General features: G+C 48.7%; 1 protein-coding gene across 1 annotated transcript; it reads right to left on the bottom strand.

Annotated features, from left to right (window-relative positions):
- Positions 1-649: 649 nt before the first annotated feature.
- Ripk3 (receptor interacting serine/threonine kinase 3) lies at positions 650-3849 on the bottom strand. Its single transcript, XM_059274407.1, has 9 exons — positions 3728-3849; positions 3306-3615; positions 2776-2927; positions 2608-2654; positions 2251-2418; positions 2077-2144; positions 1523-1867; positions 1343-1403; positions 650-832 (listed from the first exon to the last, which is right to left on the bottom strand). Exons 2-9 carry the CDS (start codon positions 3585-3587, stop codon positions 702-704), a joined length of 1254 nt encoding a protein of 417 aa, XP_059130390.1. The 5' UTR covers positions 3588-3615; positions 3728-3849; the 3' UTR covers positions 650-701.
- Between the last annotated feature and the right edge of the window lie 11754 nt (positions 3850-15603).

Raw genomic sequence — 15603 nt, 5'->3', positions numbered from 1 at the left:
CAACTTTTGGACGCAGAGAATCAAAAATACTCCCATGCCTAGAACGCAAAGTGCGTGAAGTCTGTGCCGTGGGAGGATGGATGGTCTAGAGAGCGTGGGGCACCTTTGAATTTCTCGAGACACCCTCCTTTGCCAGGACCCCAAAGCCCAGTGCTCAAAATCAAGGAGAAATGGGGAGTGGCGAGGCCACACTTCTATCCTGTCAGGTCAGGCTTAGGGTGGCGTCAGTCCGGAGCGCTGGAGGAAGTTCTCCACCCTGAGATTGGAGTACCAGAGAGCCAAGGCTCTGCTATCCTTTCCTGCCACCAGCTGGACCCTGACCTTATATGCCGAGAGGTTGCCCATAACTAGTCCCCAGGGCCCCTCTTCCTGCCTCCGCCAGGCGGCAGCACCATCTCCTTCTTCCGGGTAGCCAGCTCCTCCTGGCTCTCCATCCCTGCTCCCTGATTGACACCTCAGACTCACTCACAGTTAACATTGTATTTATTGACTTTTGGAACGTAGGTCAAAAGTCAGTTTGGGTGTAGGACTTAATGCTCTCAGAGAGTATTGTGGGCCACAGGAAGTGGCGATGATTGTCTCAGCCATTGCAGGTGGCTTACAAAGTGCTTTAATTTCCATTATAATTATATAATAATGGCTGGGCTGCATTACAGGCTCCAGGCTCTTGAGGTACTTTCTGAAATCTAATTGTGGAGGGGCTACCAGCCCCTACCCCTGCCGCACTGTGCTGGGCCCTTCTTGGGCAAAGCAGTTCTTGGTGGTACTGCCAAGTAGTTATTGTTTCCAATCTGCACTCCAGAACAGTTGGTGATGGTAACAGACGGTGGCCCTTTAAGAGAAAAGGAGGTGGGAGGGTTCAGTGGTTAGAAAGATGAGTTTAACAAGCACTTTGGGGAGAGGGGCAGCGGCACCTTGTGTTCACCCTGGGGAGTGCAAATGCAGGTCTTAGCCGGCTAGTGACTGTGTGCTTCTCCAGAGTTGGTCTTATAGAAGCTCAGGAGGAACAGTGCCTGCTCTTTGGGTGTCTTCAATGGAAGACCCTCTGAACTGCCTTAGCAATAAGGGAACTGTGAAGGGTCACGGTTCTGGTGCTGGGGAGAGTCAGCACATCCTGGGGCAAATCCAGGCTTTGTTATGTGACCTCAGTGGGATCCTCACTTAGTGGGTGTCCAGTTCCTCATGTATTAAATGACAAAGATTGGGTTGGATGATCTCTAGTCCTTTCTCCCCCCACCCCCCGCCGCCCCGGAGGTAACTCGATTCTGTATAAAGGTGTTGAGGAAGGAGGTGATGGAAAGGTTGAGCAGGGGGAGAGCAATGGAGGGTGAAGAATGGGTACCTGCTGCTGCATTTGGCCCTGGGACCCAGGAGGTCCAGGTGGTGTGATGTCTTTGATCTCCCTGCAAACAGCACAGAGTTCTCAGGCTTTCTATTCAAGAAGCACATCAATCACTGTGTACCCCTCAACCCTAAGTTTTCCTTGGTAAGGGGGCATACCCTAGTCTTGCCAATGTCTCACCTGAATCCTTTGGGGGTGAGGACCTGGAGTCTCAGTAAAGTTTGGGCTGGGTGTTGGGCCTCTGGAGGGTAAAGTACGTGGAATGTGGGGAGTTCCAGCCACCGTATCTGAAGATGTCACTGCTGTTGTGGCATGCCCAGTTGGTTCTGCCCATGCTCCTCTCCTTTCAGTAAGGCTTATGCCTTTCTCAGGAACTGGTCTGACACGCGGCTCCAGATGCAGGTGGTCCAACATTTCAGAAACCGTGGCTTCCCCAGGGCCGTCCATTTCTGCAGCTCTCTGGCCTGACTCCAGGGCAGACAACTTGCTGTCGCTGTTTCTGTGCTGAGACAGATATTGCTTTACCTGCACAGAGAGGAGTTAGGGGATCAGAGTCAGGGAATATTTCCTTGGTCTCTAATCTGTCACCTGGAGACTCAGGGGTAGACTGGGTGGGCAGGAATGATGGTCAAGGATTAAAGAATGGTGGCCAGTGAAGATACATTGGATGGTCAAGGGAGCCACGTGCCATCCCTGAATAGCTCCTGGATGGGAAGGCGGTTTTGGAAACTAACCTCAGAGACAGCATCATCTACCTTGTCCTGTACCAGGATGTAGGTTTTATTGGTTTTTGGTCGGCAGTCTGAAAGGCAACGGAGTGAGTTGTATGTGAGCAGAACTTTCCAGGGGGAAAGCTTCCTGCGGAAGACCCAAGTCTATCCTAGTTGCTAGAGAAATAGCCATCTCACCCTGGAAGGATGGCCTGTCCTCGGGCTCAGAACGCCAGCAGCGCACCATTAACTCCTTCAGTACTTCCAACCCAGGAGTCTCAGGGCTGGACAGAGGTAGCTCTGTCAATGGGGGTCGATTCTGCCTTTCACAGACTGCGCCATGAACTAGTGATGTATGGTCTACCACTGGAGTGGGGGGGAGTGATAACAAAAGGAATTCATGATGGGAGGAGACAGATCGTGGACAGAGGCAGCAGCGAGTGTCACCCAAGGAAGGGGTGAGGCGGGAAGAGGGCAGTCTCAGTAGGTAAGGGTGGAGGAGCTCAGGGTTTTAGGGCACCTAGAGTAAGAGTCTCAGAGTCCGTATAGTCTTACACTCGGCTTCTCTTCCAGTCAGTACGGCCCACATGAGGATCCCAAAGCTGCACAGACACAAAGTGGAGGCTTAGCTGGCCCCTGGCAAGACCACTTTCCCATATCACATCCTTGAAAAGGGCCCAAATAAGCGTAGACATTTGGGATGTTTAGGGGTGGATAGCTTACCTGTAGATGTCACTGGCTGGGGACGCCTTCTGGTTGACATCAACCAATAGCTCTGGGGCCAAGTAAGCTAGGGTGCCCCCTGGATCCCTGGACCTGGACCCTGACCTTGACTGTGACCCTCCCTGAAATGTGGACAGGCCAAAATCTGCTATCTGTAAAGGAAAGGAAGAGGGAGGTATCAGGTGAAGCAGGCCAGAGATTCTCCAGAATTTTCTCTCTGTCTCCTCCAGAAGATGGAGGACCAGAGGGAAAGGTAGAGTCAATGAGACCTCGGGGAAGAGATCTAAGTTGCTGATGGGCAGGCCTGGGTCTAGGTATGTCAGAGTTTCTGGGATAAGTCAGCCTGGGTCCATGGGGGGCTTTGTGGAATAGGCCTGTGGACCTGACCCAGGTGGGTAAGGAGAGCCTTTGTCCCTGGTGTGGCTAGAGATAAAATTCCTAGTTGACCTGGGTAGTCTTGTATTCAGAGGGACAGACCGAGGGTATTCAACATGGTTCCCAATCTTGTACTAGGGTGTAGATGGGCTGACCTTGGCATGGAGCTCGGGGTCCAGCAGGACATTGGAGGGTTTGAGGTCCCGGTGCAGGAGCACTGGGTCCAAGCTGTGCAGGTAACACATCCCCAGCACCACTTCTTGCAGCAGGCGGCAGAGGAGCGGCCAGGGCCGAGGGCACATGGGCTGCAGCAGCCCTGCGAGGGAGCCGTTCTCCATGAATCTTGTCACCAGAGCCGGCCCAGACACGTAGTCCCACTCGAGGTTCTCGGTGACCCCCAGCAGGAGCAGCACGTGCTGGTTACGCAGTTTCGCCATAGCTTTCACCTCGCTGGATATCGCCTCCCTACACTCCGCCGAAAAGGGAGCCGCAGTTGGGACGGACCCTGGAGAAACTCTCCTCTCCCCGCCCCTTCGGGCCCCTCGATCAGATCCTGCCTAGAGCTGGGGTCACTCACGAGTTCACGATCTTGACTGCCACATCGTAGCCCCATGTTCTGTGTTGTGCCCGGAACACTGCACCGAACCCGCCTTTGCCCACAAACTTCGGGTTCTTCAGTTCATCACAGGGCACGAGAGAGGCCGAGGCACCAGAGGGCCTGAGAGAAGGTTCTCGTCCAGTAGGGGGCCCACCCCCACGTCAGCGCATCCTGTCTCCCAAGCTCCGCGACTGCGCGTGGGCAGCGTGTCACCCTCCCCCCCGCGGGCCACCTGGCCCCCCAGCTTAGTCCCCTGCCTCGGCTAAGGCGTCCTCAGTCTGTCCCGGGGTATCCTGTGTGGGTGTGCCGGGGACTGAGGATCCATCACTCACGCCCCACTCACCATAACTTGCCAGAAGACATCAGGAGCTAGCGGCTGCCTGGAGTTAGGTGCAGAGAAAGAGCGGGAACGCCGCCGCCTACGGCTCGGGGTTTGGGCCGAGAGGAAGACAGGACCGAGAGGAAGACAGGACCCGCGAAGAGAGTGATCTGTTGGTCAAGGCGCGGAGGGCCAGGCCCCGAATTCCGCTTCCCAGGTCGCTCTCCCTACTTTGAATGAGTGACTGAACAACTTCCTTCTTAAAGGCAAAGGGCACTTCAGCGGTCCCGCCCGCTGGGGTGGGGCAACTGAAAACCTGGGGCTGTTCATTGCTGGGCACCTGCCTTGAACCTTAGGAATCACTGGGCACGGGGTGTGCCACAAAAGGAGACCTCACCATCCAGGGAGGCACAATCGGCTCCCCACAACAGCCCAGTCTCTCTTGGAACTCTTGTGTTCCAGCACCGTCATTTACCAACCGTATTGGGCGGAAGGGAGGATGGGCATTTTATGGTCTTAGACTCAGCTCTCCTAAGATCATGCGTAAAGCTTCGAATAAGGCTTGCCTTGGGCCAGGTACACATACTGGCTTCTTTAATCTCAGATCAACCTTATTTACCTATCTATAGACAAGGAAACCCAAGCATTTACAGTTTAAGTACCTTGGCCAAGTAAGTATGGAAATCGCTTAGAACCTGGTTCTACTCCACCAAGCTAGCCCACATTTATTTATTTATTTAAATTTTTTTTTTTTATTGAGACAGGGTCTCTCTGTGTGACCCTGGCTGGTCTAGAACTTGCTATATAGACCAGGCTGACCTCAGATTTACAGAGAGCCATCTGCCTCTGCCTCTAGAGTAAGTGCTGGGATTAAAGGTGTGTGCGACCATGCTTGGCTTGTTTATGCATTTTTAAAATGTATTTATGTGTGTGCACATCCATGTATGTGGGGTGGGGTGCATGTAACGGTGTGTGTGCGTATGGAGGACAGAGGACAATCTCAGGTGTTTGGCCTCATCTTCCACCTTGTTTGAGATGTTCTCTGCTGTGTGCACAATGCTAGCTAGCCTGCGGATGTCCCAGGATTCTCCTGTCTCTGCCTTTTCATCTTACTGTAGGAATACTGGGATGACAGACACGGGCGACTGTCCCCAATTTCTCTTGCGTTGTGGGGATTTGAACTCAGGTCCTCATGCTTGCATGAGGAGAGCTTTACCCACTAAGCTGCCCTCCCCCTAAGCTCAAGCTAGCTTATTTTCTTTTACAAATACCTCTGGGCTGTATAAGTCCGCCTGTGGTGCAGGAGGCTGGGGAAGGTGTGACACATGCAGCCATGCACTGAAGGGCCCCCTCTCTGAATTCCTGCTCACGTCATTATTCACAGCTGTTCTTGACATTGGTAGGGACTTGTCTGCTCTGTGAACTGCTCTGTGGAGCTGGAAGGCTCTAGATCTCTCCCAGGGCACCGCAATCAGGCCGGGTGTGCTGGCCCGGCCACAGGGCTACTGCCGTTGTGATGTCCATAGCGCAGATAGGATCAACTTAGGGCTTCCCTCTCTTTCCCTCGCGTGGTACCGCCTGCATGCAAATACTTCGATTCATGGTCCTGGCAAGCATATGCTCTGGATGAAGGCTTTTCAGAACTCTGGAGTGTCAGTGTTGACTAACAGGAATGGTGCTGTACGTTTTTAATCCCCACATTCAGAAGGCAGAAGCAGGCAGACCTCTAGGACCAGCCTGGTGTACATAACGAGTTCCAGGCCCGCCAAGGCTACATAGCAAAACCTTGTCTCAAAATAAATAAGTAAAAAAGAATCTTAGGTAGGGGCTGGAGAGACGGCTCATCAGTTGAGAGTAGTAGTTGCTCTTCGAGAGAACCCAGGCTTGATTCTCAGTACCCACATGGTGGCACACAACTGTATTTAACACCAATTCCAGGGGATCTGACATCCTCTTGTGTTCTCTGTGGGCACCAGGCATGTATGTGGTCACAGACATACATGCAGACAAAATACTCACACACATAATATTAAATTTAAAAAGGAATTTAAAGTAGACAAAAGATGCCTGTATTTTATCACTCCATGGCACGATTATGGCTGGAGGCTGAAAAAACTGGGTAGTCAGCCCTACCCTTCAGTCTCTTACAGGAAGATCTAATCCCAAGCTAACACTTGCAACGATTTCATAGTTATTCCCCCTTCCTTCCCCTCAGGCCCCATAAACCACCACATTTTTTCTCTCTCTGTAAATCCGAACCCTTCAGGTGCCTCATAAAGAGGAACAATATGCCATTTGTCTGTGAGATGGCTGGGTGACTTCATTCAGCACAGTACCTTCAAGGTTCATTATGTTATGGGATGTTTCAGAATTTTATTAAGGTTAAATAATATTGGTAAAGTCTGAAAATATTCCAGCATGCTGTATACCACACTCATCCATTCTGGATGTTGGGCAGTTTTCTCCTGTTGGAACTGTGCGTGATGGTGCTGTGAACGCTATTGTACCTGTTTGAATCCCTGATTCTGGTCCCTTCAGGCATACGCCTAGAGGTAGAAGCCCTCCTGGCAGATGCTGTTTGGAATGAAAGAGCTGCCCCTCTCTCATCAACGTGAGTTTTAGTAAGATGCTCACGGGTTTGGGTTGAATACGCTGGAAAACTTCCTCTTCTGGCTGCATCTCAGAATTTCCGAAATCTTAGTTTGCATCTGTTAGGAATTTCTTAGTCTGTTGGAGATGAAGTCTGCGTTCACTATTTTCACTCCTTGAAAAAATAGATTTGCAGGATATACGATTCCGTGCTTACATTTTTATGTTTCAGTGTGATTCCAAGTTTATGTATGCTAAGCCTCCTTGCTCCTTACACTTGTCTACAGCTTTGCCTGGATTAAAGGAGACTTTTCCAGGGGGCCGATTTCTTTAGTTGTGTCTGTTTAACCCGGCTCTGCAATTTTTATAGTTACACAAATTTTTGACTGATGTTCCCCCCACCCCACCCCAAATCTATCTGAGAATTAAAAAAAAAAATTTCTTGTTTTTTTTAATTTTTTTTTAAAACCCTCTAGTGATGAATGGTAATAATAGCAACAATGTGAATGTATTCAGTGCCACTGACCTGTATATTTTAAATGCTTAAAATGACACATTTTATGCTACATATATTTTACAACTAAAAAGGATCTGATAAACTTTCATGTATCAGAAAGGAGATTCAGGGGCTGGGGAATGTAGCCCAGTTGGCGGAACGCTGGCCTATCGTGCTATAATCCCTGCATTGGATCCCCAGCACATGTATAAACCAGGAGTGGTGGTGCACAGCTATGATCCCATAGTCATGCATTCTGGAGATTGTGGAAGGAGGGTCAGAAGTTCGAGGTTACTTTTAGCTACATAGTGAATTTAAGAGCGACCTGGGCTACCTTGCTTCAAAAAAAAAAAAAAATGAGAGAGAGAGAGAGAGAGAGAGAGAGAGAGAGAGAGAGAGAGAAGGGTATATGAAGATATATTAATAAATATTTAACTATTTGTATTAATAAGCATTTAGCTATGTGTAGGCATTAAATTTTACTGGGGGGAACCAGGCATGGTGGCACACACCTTCAATTCCAGCATTCGGGAGGCAGAGGCAGGCAGATCTCTGTGAGTTCAAGTCCAGTCTGGTCTACAGAGCAAGTTCTGAGACCAAAGCTATGTAGGGAGATCCTGTCTCAAATGAGAGAGAGAGAGAGAGAGAGACAGAGACAGAGACAGAGACAGACAGAGACAGAGACAGGAAGGAGAAGAAAAGAAAGCTAGGCAATGGTGGCACACGCCTTTAATCCCAGCACTTGGGAGGCAGAGGCAGGCGGACCTCTGTGAGTTCAAGGCCAGCCTGGTCTACAAATTGAGTTCCAGGACAGCCAGGACTGTTACACAAAGAAACAAAACAAAACAATTTTTTTTTTTTACTGGAGGAAAAAAGAAACATATAAATCTGGGAATGGTAACATGTGCCTATTATCATAACACTTTGCAGGTCCAGGCAGGAAGATGAGGAATTCAAGGTCATCTTCTTGATAACTCCCAAATTGAAGGCCAGATTGAGCTACAAGAGTGAGAGAGAAGCCGGGTGGTGGTGGCACAGGCCTTTAATTCCAGCACTCCGGCGGCAGAGGCAGGCAGATCTCTTGTGAATTCCAGGCCAGCCTGGGCTACAGAGTTAGTTCCAGGATAGGCACCAAAACTACACAGAGAAACCCTGTCTCGAAAAATCAAGAAACACACACACACACACACACACACACACACACACCCTTAAAAAAAACAAAACAAAACAAAACAAACGAAAAAACACCACCACCACCACCACCAACAACAACAAAACCAGAGTGAGAGAGAGCCTGTCTCAAAAAATAGAACATAAAAGAAAAGAAACCTGTTTAGAAAAATATCTGGGGGCTGGAGAGATGGCTCAGAGGTTAAGAGCACTGGCTGCTCTTCCAGAGGTCCTGAGTTCAATTCCCAGCAACCACATGGTGGCTCACAACCATCTGTAATGAGATCTGGCGCCCTCTTCTGGTGTGCAAGCATATACACAGAACACTGTATACATAATAAATAAAACCCTTAAAAAAAGAAAAGTATCTGAATGAGAGATAGATATGTTGGCCTGTAAGAAGGAACCAAACTGAAGCCATTTTGAATAAAACTTCCATCCTGAGCGGGGGTTAAATAAAGTTTAAGTTCCCCAGACCTCCCCAGACCCCCTGGATAACACTGACATCCTGGTGGGCAGGGTGAGATTTGAAGGGTGGACAAGCTGCCCTATCACGCCTGAATGAACCAGCCAACGAGAACAAGGTAAGCGCACCACAGAACAATGTTCCTAGGAAAGTCTCTATCCCTGGATCCTGATTGCTGGAAAATGAAACTTTAACTTGGCACAGATGTTTGTGGGCTTTCTGCTTAAATATTTGCTGAAATGAACATTTGGGGGCGCAGTCAGCTCCCAACTCTGCACTGCTGTCTCTGGCTGGTCAGTTTTGGCTGTCTTTTTTTTTTTTTTGGTGCCTGTCCTGGATCTTACTCTGTAGACCAGGCTGGCCTCAAACTCACAGAGATCCGCCTGCCTCTGCCTCCCCAGTGGTGGGATTAAAGGCGTGTGCCACTGCTGCCCAGTTTTCCTGTCCTTTTGATAAAGGTCTTGTTTGGCACTGGCTTCTCTGTGTTTGGGTTGTTTGGGATCTTTTTGGACCCTACCAGAGGCCTAGCACTAGTGAGGCTGGGAAGGATGGTGAATTTGAGGCTAGCCTGGTGTATGAAATAAGATTCTGTCTCAAGCAAACAAACAGAACTGAATGATGAGGTAGAAATACGCTCAAAGGAGCTGTCCCTGAATGGGGGTATCCAGGTGGCTCACAGACCATTTTTATTTCCTTGTATTTTATGGCTTGTTGTTGGTTTGTTTTTTGAGACAGGGTTTCTCTGCATACCCCTGGCTGTCCTGGAACTTTCTATGCAGACCAGGCTGGCCTTGAACTCACAGAGATCCACCTGCCTCTGACTCCTGAGTGCTGGGATTAAAGGTATGCGTCGCCTCCTGCCCCCCCCTTTTTTTTCTTTTTTAAGATTTATTTAGAAGAGGCTAGAAGAGCCAGGCAGTGGTGGTGCACGCCTTTAATCCCAACACTCAGGAGGCAGAGCCAGGTGGATCTCTGTGAGTTGGAGGCCAGCCTGGGCTACAGAGTGAGATCCAGGACAGGCACCAACACTACACAGAGAAACTCTGTCTCGAAAAACCAAAACCAAAACCAAAACAACAACAAAAACAAAACAAAACAAAAAACAAAAACAAAACGAAAAAGAAAAAAGAAAGAAAAGAAAAAGAAGAAGAGGCTAGAAGAAGGTGTCAGATCCCCTGGACCTGGAGCTACAGGCTGTTGTGGGTCACTCGCCTTGTTTGTTGGGAACCGATCTGTGGTCCTCTGGAAGAGCAGCAAGTACTCTTAACTACTGAGTCATCTCCCCGGGCCCCTGTATTCTTATTTAAATCTTCACTTTCTAATTTTTCTGAGATGAATCCACAGAATGTGCACAGTGACACTGAATTACAGCCTCCTGTTTTCCCTGGGGACACTGTCGGGAAGCCGCTTCCCTCTCCTCCCTGTGCCACTCCAACCCAGAAACCCTTTGCTGTTCAAATTTGGACCTAACTGAAATTACTGGGTCCTGGAGTTTGTCTATGGTCAGATTCTGATAGAGATAAGCTTGGTGGTGGTGGTGGTGGTGGTGGTGGTGGTGGTGGTGGTGGTGGTGGTGTGTGTGTGTGTGTATGACAGAGAGAGAGAGAGAGAGAGAGAGAGAGAGAGAGAGAGAGAGAGAGAGAGAGAGAGAGAGAGAGAGGGAGATTCCAGTCCTGGAGGATGTTGTGAGCCAACAAGGAAGTTCACACGGCAAATTTACTTTCGGTCTTCCTTTCTGCCCAGGCACCATTACATCACCATCACCAACAGTGATAAGTGCTGGCCTTTTTTATAGTTGATAGTTCGTAAAGTGCTGTCACAGCAAATACCCACAGATATGAGGTTGGACATACTGCAGATGAAGAAAGAAGAAACCCCCCAACCTTTTTTCTCTTGGTCTGGATGTAAACAGAGTGTCAAGGAGTCCTTTTCATGGTGACAGTCCCTCCAATTGGCCAAAGACTGTTTCAGCTCAGGGTTCCTTCCTCATTGCCTTAACTGCTGGGAAACATATCCTCACCAGAAAGGGAGAAATACCTCTAGGAGAAAAGAAAAAAACAAAAAACCTCAAAAAAAACAACAAAAATCTGTCACTTTGGGGAAGTGGGCTGCACTTGGAGAAGTCACAAGACAAACCCCAGAGTTTAGGCAGAAAAGAACTACGGGGTAAGTTTCTGCCTGGAAAGAGATCTCACCGCTACCGCCTCTGCGTCTCCCTTTTCTCGGGCTGCTTTTCTTTAGAAGCCCCTCCAGTGCTGAAGGAAGGTCTTCTGCAGGATTCCATGCACGCCAGAGCCCCTCTTGTTTTTCTGTCATATCTGAGATGTCGTCACAAAGAACTGGATTACGTGCCACCTACGCTACCCATCTCAGTGAAGTAAATCCCCCTGTCTCACCTGTTTCCTCACAGAAAGGAGTGTGGATTGTGTACCAATGAATCCTACTCACAGAACCTAAGTTCCTTATCTGAACCCTTAAGGCAAGGGCACCCGGGAAGGGAACTTACTTCAAGTCTTTTTGAGTGTGGAGAGGCTAAAAGGATTTGGGTGGGTGCTGGGGAAATAGCTCAGTAGTTAGGAGCACGGACTGCTCTTGCAGAGGACCTCAGTTTGATCCCCAGCACCCATGTGGAAGCTGTCAACTGCTTATACTTGCAGTTCCAGGATCCAACCCCTTCCTCCAGCCTCCTGTGGGCACCGGGGGACGTGCTGCACACGCATACACACAGCCAAGCACTTGTTTGACTAAAATCAAAACAAAACAAATCTTGAGCGGCCATGACTGCTGTGTCTGCATAAGTACTTGTAATATACCGGTGGCTTACCCCTTTCTGCTTGCTTCCTGTGTCCAGCTACTGGCAAAGACCTGATTTCTGTGCTTTTCTGACCACTCTCATCCCAGTGGGCCAGGCCATTGCTCCTCGTGGACTCCCAGCTTGGTGTGCTACGTTATTTCTGTTCTTTTTCCTTTCTTTTCTTCCATTCCTCCCTCCTTCCCTTTTTCCTTCCTTCCTTCCTCCCTCCCTGCCTCTCTCTCTCTCTCTTTCTTTCTTTTTTTTGAGAAAGGGTTTCTCTGTATTGGCTGTCTGCCCTGGAACTATTTCTGTACCACGCTGGTCTCAAACCCAGAGATCCACCTTCCTCTGCCTCCTGAGTGCGGGGATTAAAGGCATACATTATTTCTTAAAGGGAATGAGCCTAGGATATATGTGGAGGATCCATGTAAGAGATAAAGGTAGGGGCTGGGTGGTAGTGGCGCACGCCTTTAATCCCAGCACTCAGGAGGCAGAGCCAGGAGGATCTCTGTGAGTTGGAGGCCAGCCTGGTCTACAGAGCAAGTTCCAGGACAGACACCAAAACTACACAGAGAAACCCTGTTTTGAAAAACAGAGAGAGAGAGAGAGAGAGAGAGAGAGAGAGAGAGAGAGAGAGAGAGAGAGGAGAGAGAGAACGGTAGGGAAAAAGAAGTTTTGGAAAGTGCAGTGCATTTATTCATTTGGGGGCAGGGCTGGCCTGGAACTAACTTACTGTGTGGATCAGGCTGGTGACAGTGTACTTTAAAACACACACACACACACACACACACACACACACACACACACACACACAGAGGAAATGGAGTATTGTCTAGTGGTCAAGGTATGAACTCTGGAGTTAGGCAGCCAGGAATCAAATTCTGCTTTGTTAATTACTAGCTCTTTAATCAATCTCTCTGTGTTTTGGCTAATTATAGTACCTCCTGGGCAGAATGAAGCAAGGTTCACGACACCCGCTCAGTAAGTGGTGATCATCACTACAATACACATTACTGAATTTCCAGTGTGAGGTGCATATATATATATATATATATATATATATATATATATATATATATATATATATATATTCAAATCTCCTTGTAGAACAGAGAAACTGATTTAACAACTACTCCAGAGGGTTAGCTCTTCCTTCTGATAAGTTTCCAGCTCCACCCTCTCCTCTCAGTACCCCTTAATGACTCACTCTCCCAATTCTCTCTCCTTTCTCCCAGGCATCTGTCCTGAGGGAGCTACTAAGGAAGCTGGTGTTCTAGGGCTTGCCATCTTAATCGAGAGGGGGCCTGGTCACTGCTGAAAGTCATGTGACGTTTGTCTGTCTGGCACAAGGGTACTCATCTTGGTTAAAACCTGTGGTATTGCTGACCAGAGCATGGGCTCTGTGCCCGAGGCAGCCCCTCAGGGGTGCGGTGGGACTGTTGCTGGTCCTGACAAAGCTTCCCGTAAGAGGCCCATCTCTGCATCTCCCCAGCAGCTGACAGTGTGGGGAGAAGAGCAGAGATTAGGCTCTCAGAGGGTGGCTGTGAGCTTCCTGTTCCTCCTGAGGTTTGTGGGACAGGACTCCGACGGTCTCTGGTGGACCGACTCCTGGTCAGTAGCAAACAACACGTGCATTTTGGCATCCTCTCCTTCCCGAGTTCCTCCTCTCTTCCTCCTGAAACGGGACACCCCCTCCCTACAAAGGCTCCAACCTAGGTCTTAGGCCCTGTTTTCAGAGGAACACAATCCAAGAGCCACCTTCTCCTCCGCTTCCTCTTCATTGTTTTCTCATGAATGTCCCTGCGACCAGGGTTGCTATCTGCAAGGAAAAAGGAAAAGAGAAAGAGAAAGTAAACAGAGCAAAGTCCAACCACCGCAGAGCTGGGGCCTGAAGTCCTCTGGCATCTGGGGTGTGTGACTCTCATTTGTCATTTCATGAGCTTGTGAGGTAGGATAGTATTTGCCCCATTTAAAAAACATTTATTTTTCATGTGCATGGGTGTTTTGCCTATAACATATGTCTGTGCACATGTGTGGGAGCGGGCTTTGGAGTCCTGGGGACGGACAGTTGTTAGCTACCCTGTGGGTGCTGGGAATTGAACCCATACTCTCTGGAAGAACAGCTAGCGCTCTTAATGCTGAGCCATGTCTCCAGCCCATATGAGCCCCATTTTAAGGAGGCTGGGCATGGCACTGTACACCTGTAAACCCTGTGCTTGGGAGGTTTAGACAAGTGGATCACTGAGTGTCAGCTTGAGCTACACAGTGAATTCCAGGCCAGCCTGGTCTACATCGGAAGATCTTGTCAGAGAGATGGGGTGGGTGAGAGAGAGTGGGTCGTGAGGTCAATAAGTAATCAGCCAAAGACTGTAGCTAGAGTTTTCTCTAGTCCTGCCTGGCCCACAGTCAGGACAAATCTCTCTCACCTGCCAGTCCCACAGCTGCTTATACCCAACCGAGTAAACACACAGAGACTTATGTTGCTTAAACTGTTTGGCCTAATGGCTCAGGCTTCTTGCTATCTAGTTCTTGTATCTTAAATTAACCCATATCTATTAGTCTATAAGTTGCCACGTGACTCGTGGCTTACCGGTATCTTACATCTCGCTTGTCATGGCAGCGGCTGGCAGCATCTCTCTGACCCAGCCTTCCACTTCCCAGAATTCTCCTCTCTCCTTGTCCTGCCTATACTTCCTGCCTGGCTACAGGCCAATCAATGTTTTTTTAATTAATTGTTTTTTTGTTTTTTTTTTGAGACAGGGTTTCTTTGTGTAGCTTTGCTCCTTTCCTGGATCTCGCTCTGTAGACCAGGCTGGCCTGGAACTCACAAAGATCCACCTGCCTCTGCCTCTCGAGTGCTGGGATTAAAGGCGTGAGCCACCATCACCCGGCACAGTGTTTTATTTATTAACCAATCAGAGCAACACATTTAACATACAGAACATCCCACAGCAAAAGACCACCTGAAGACTGTGGCAGATGAGGACTTTAAGCCCAAATCTGTGCTCTGTCCTTTTTGGGTGAGTTTCTTTGAGGAAACCTGAAGAGAGACCTTTCCTTAAGCATAGCTATTAAGTTTCTTTTGAGACAGTGCAGCTTTGCTGAACCAGAGCATCTATCATTTGATGGGAGTTACGTTTGTACTGACATCAGCACCACAGCAAGAGAGCATATCCATCACCCCAGAGTCTCCTCCTGTCCCTTCTGGCCCCCTGTTCTGTCCCTCATTGGCAGATTCCTGACGACCACAATCCGCTGGCTGCAGACTGGTTTGCAGTTTTTATTTTACGTAAATGGAACCACACAGCATGTGTCCTTTCTTGATCTCTTTCTCTCAATGTGATTATTATTCCTCCGTGTTATGTGTCCCGGCAGATCACACATCTGGTTATTCCTCCGTGTTATATGTACCGGCAGATCACACATCTGGTTATTCCTCCGTGTTATGTGTCCTGGCAGATCACACATCTGATTATTCCTCTGTGTTATGTGTCCTGGCAGATCACACATCTGGTTATTCCTCTGAGTTATGTGTCCCGGCAGATCACACATCTGATTATTCCTCTGTGTTATGTGTCCCGGCAGATCACACATCTGATTGGCAATCTCATTATTCCTGTTTTAGTAGATCATACTTTGTTGGTAAGTAGCATTCCACTGCACAGGTACAACATGTCTCTGTTTCTTTTATGCCTATGATTTTCCCTGTGGTGCCAAGGAGTAAGACTGGGGGCCTTATGCGGTGAGCGCTTTACCACTGAGCCACAACACCAATGGGGCATTCGCTCTCAGCTGTGAATAACCATCTAGGAAGGGAATGACTCAGCCATACGGTAGGTAGATAGTTAACTTTTTGTGAAGCTGTCCAATGTCAGAAGGATTGTAAATTGGAAGCCAGCCTGGATTACATAGCAAACAAGAAAGAAAGATAAATCGGGTATAACCGCACACATCTTTGGTCCTAGAGCTCCGGAGGCAGAGGTAGAAAGATTTCTGTGAGTTTGAGGCCAGTCTGATCTCC

Source organism: Peromyscus eremicus, chromosome 9, assembly GCF_949786415.1.
Source record: "Peromyscus eremicus chromosome 9, PerEre_H2_v1, whole genome shotgun sequence".
Lineage (NCBI taxonomy): Eukaryota > Metazoa > Chordata > Mammalia > Rodentia > Cricetidae > Peromyscus > Peromyscus eremicus.
This window is presented reverse-complemented; position numbering and strand designations above follow the sequence as displayed.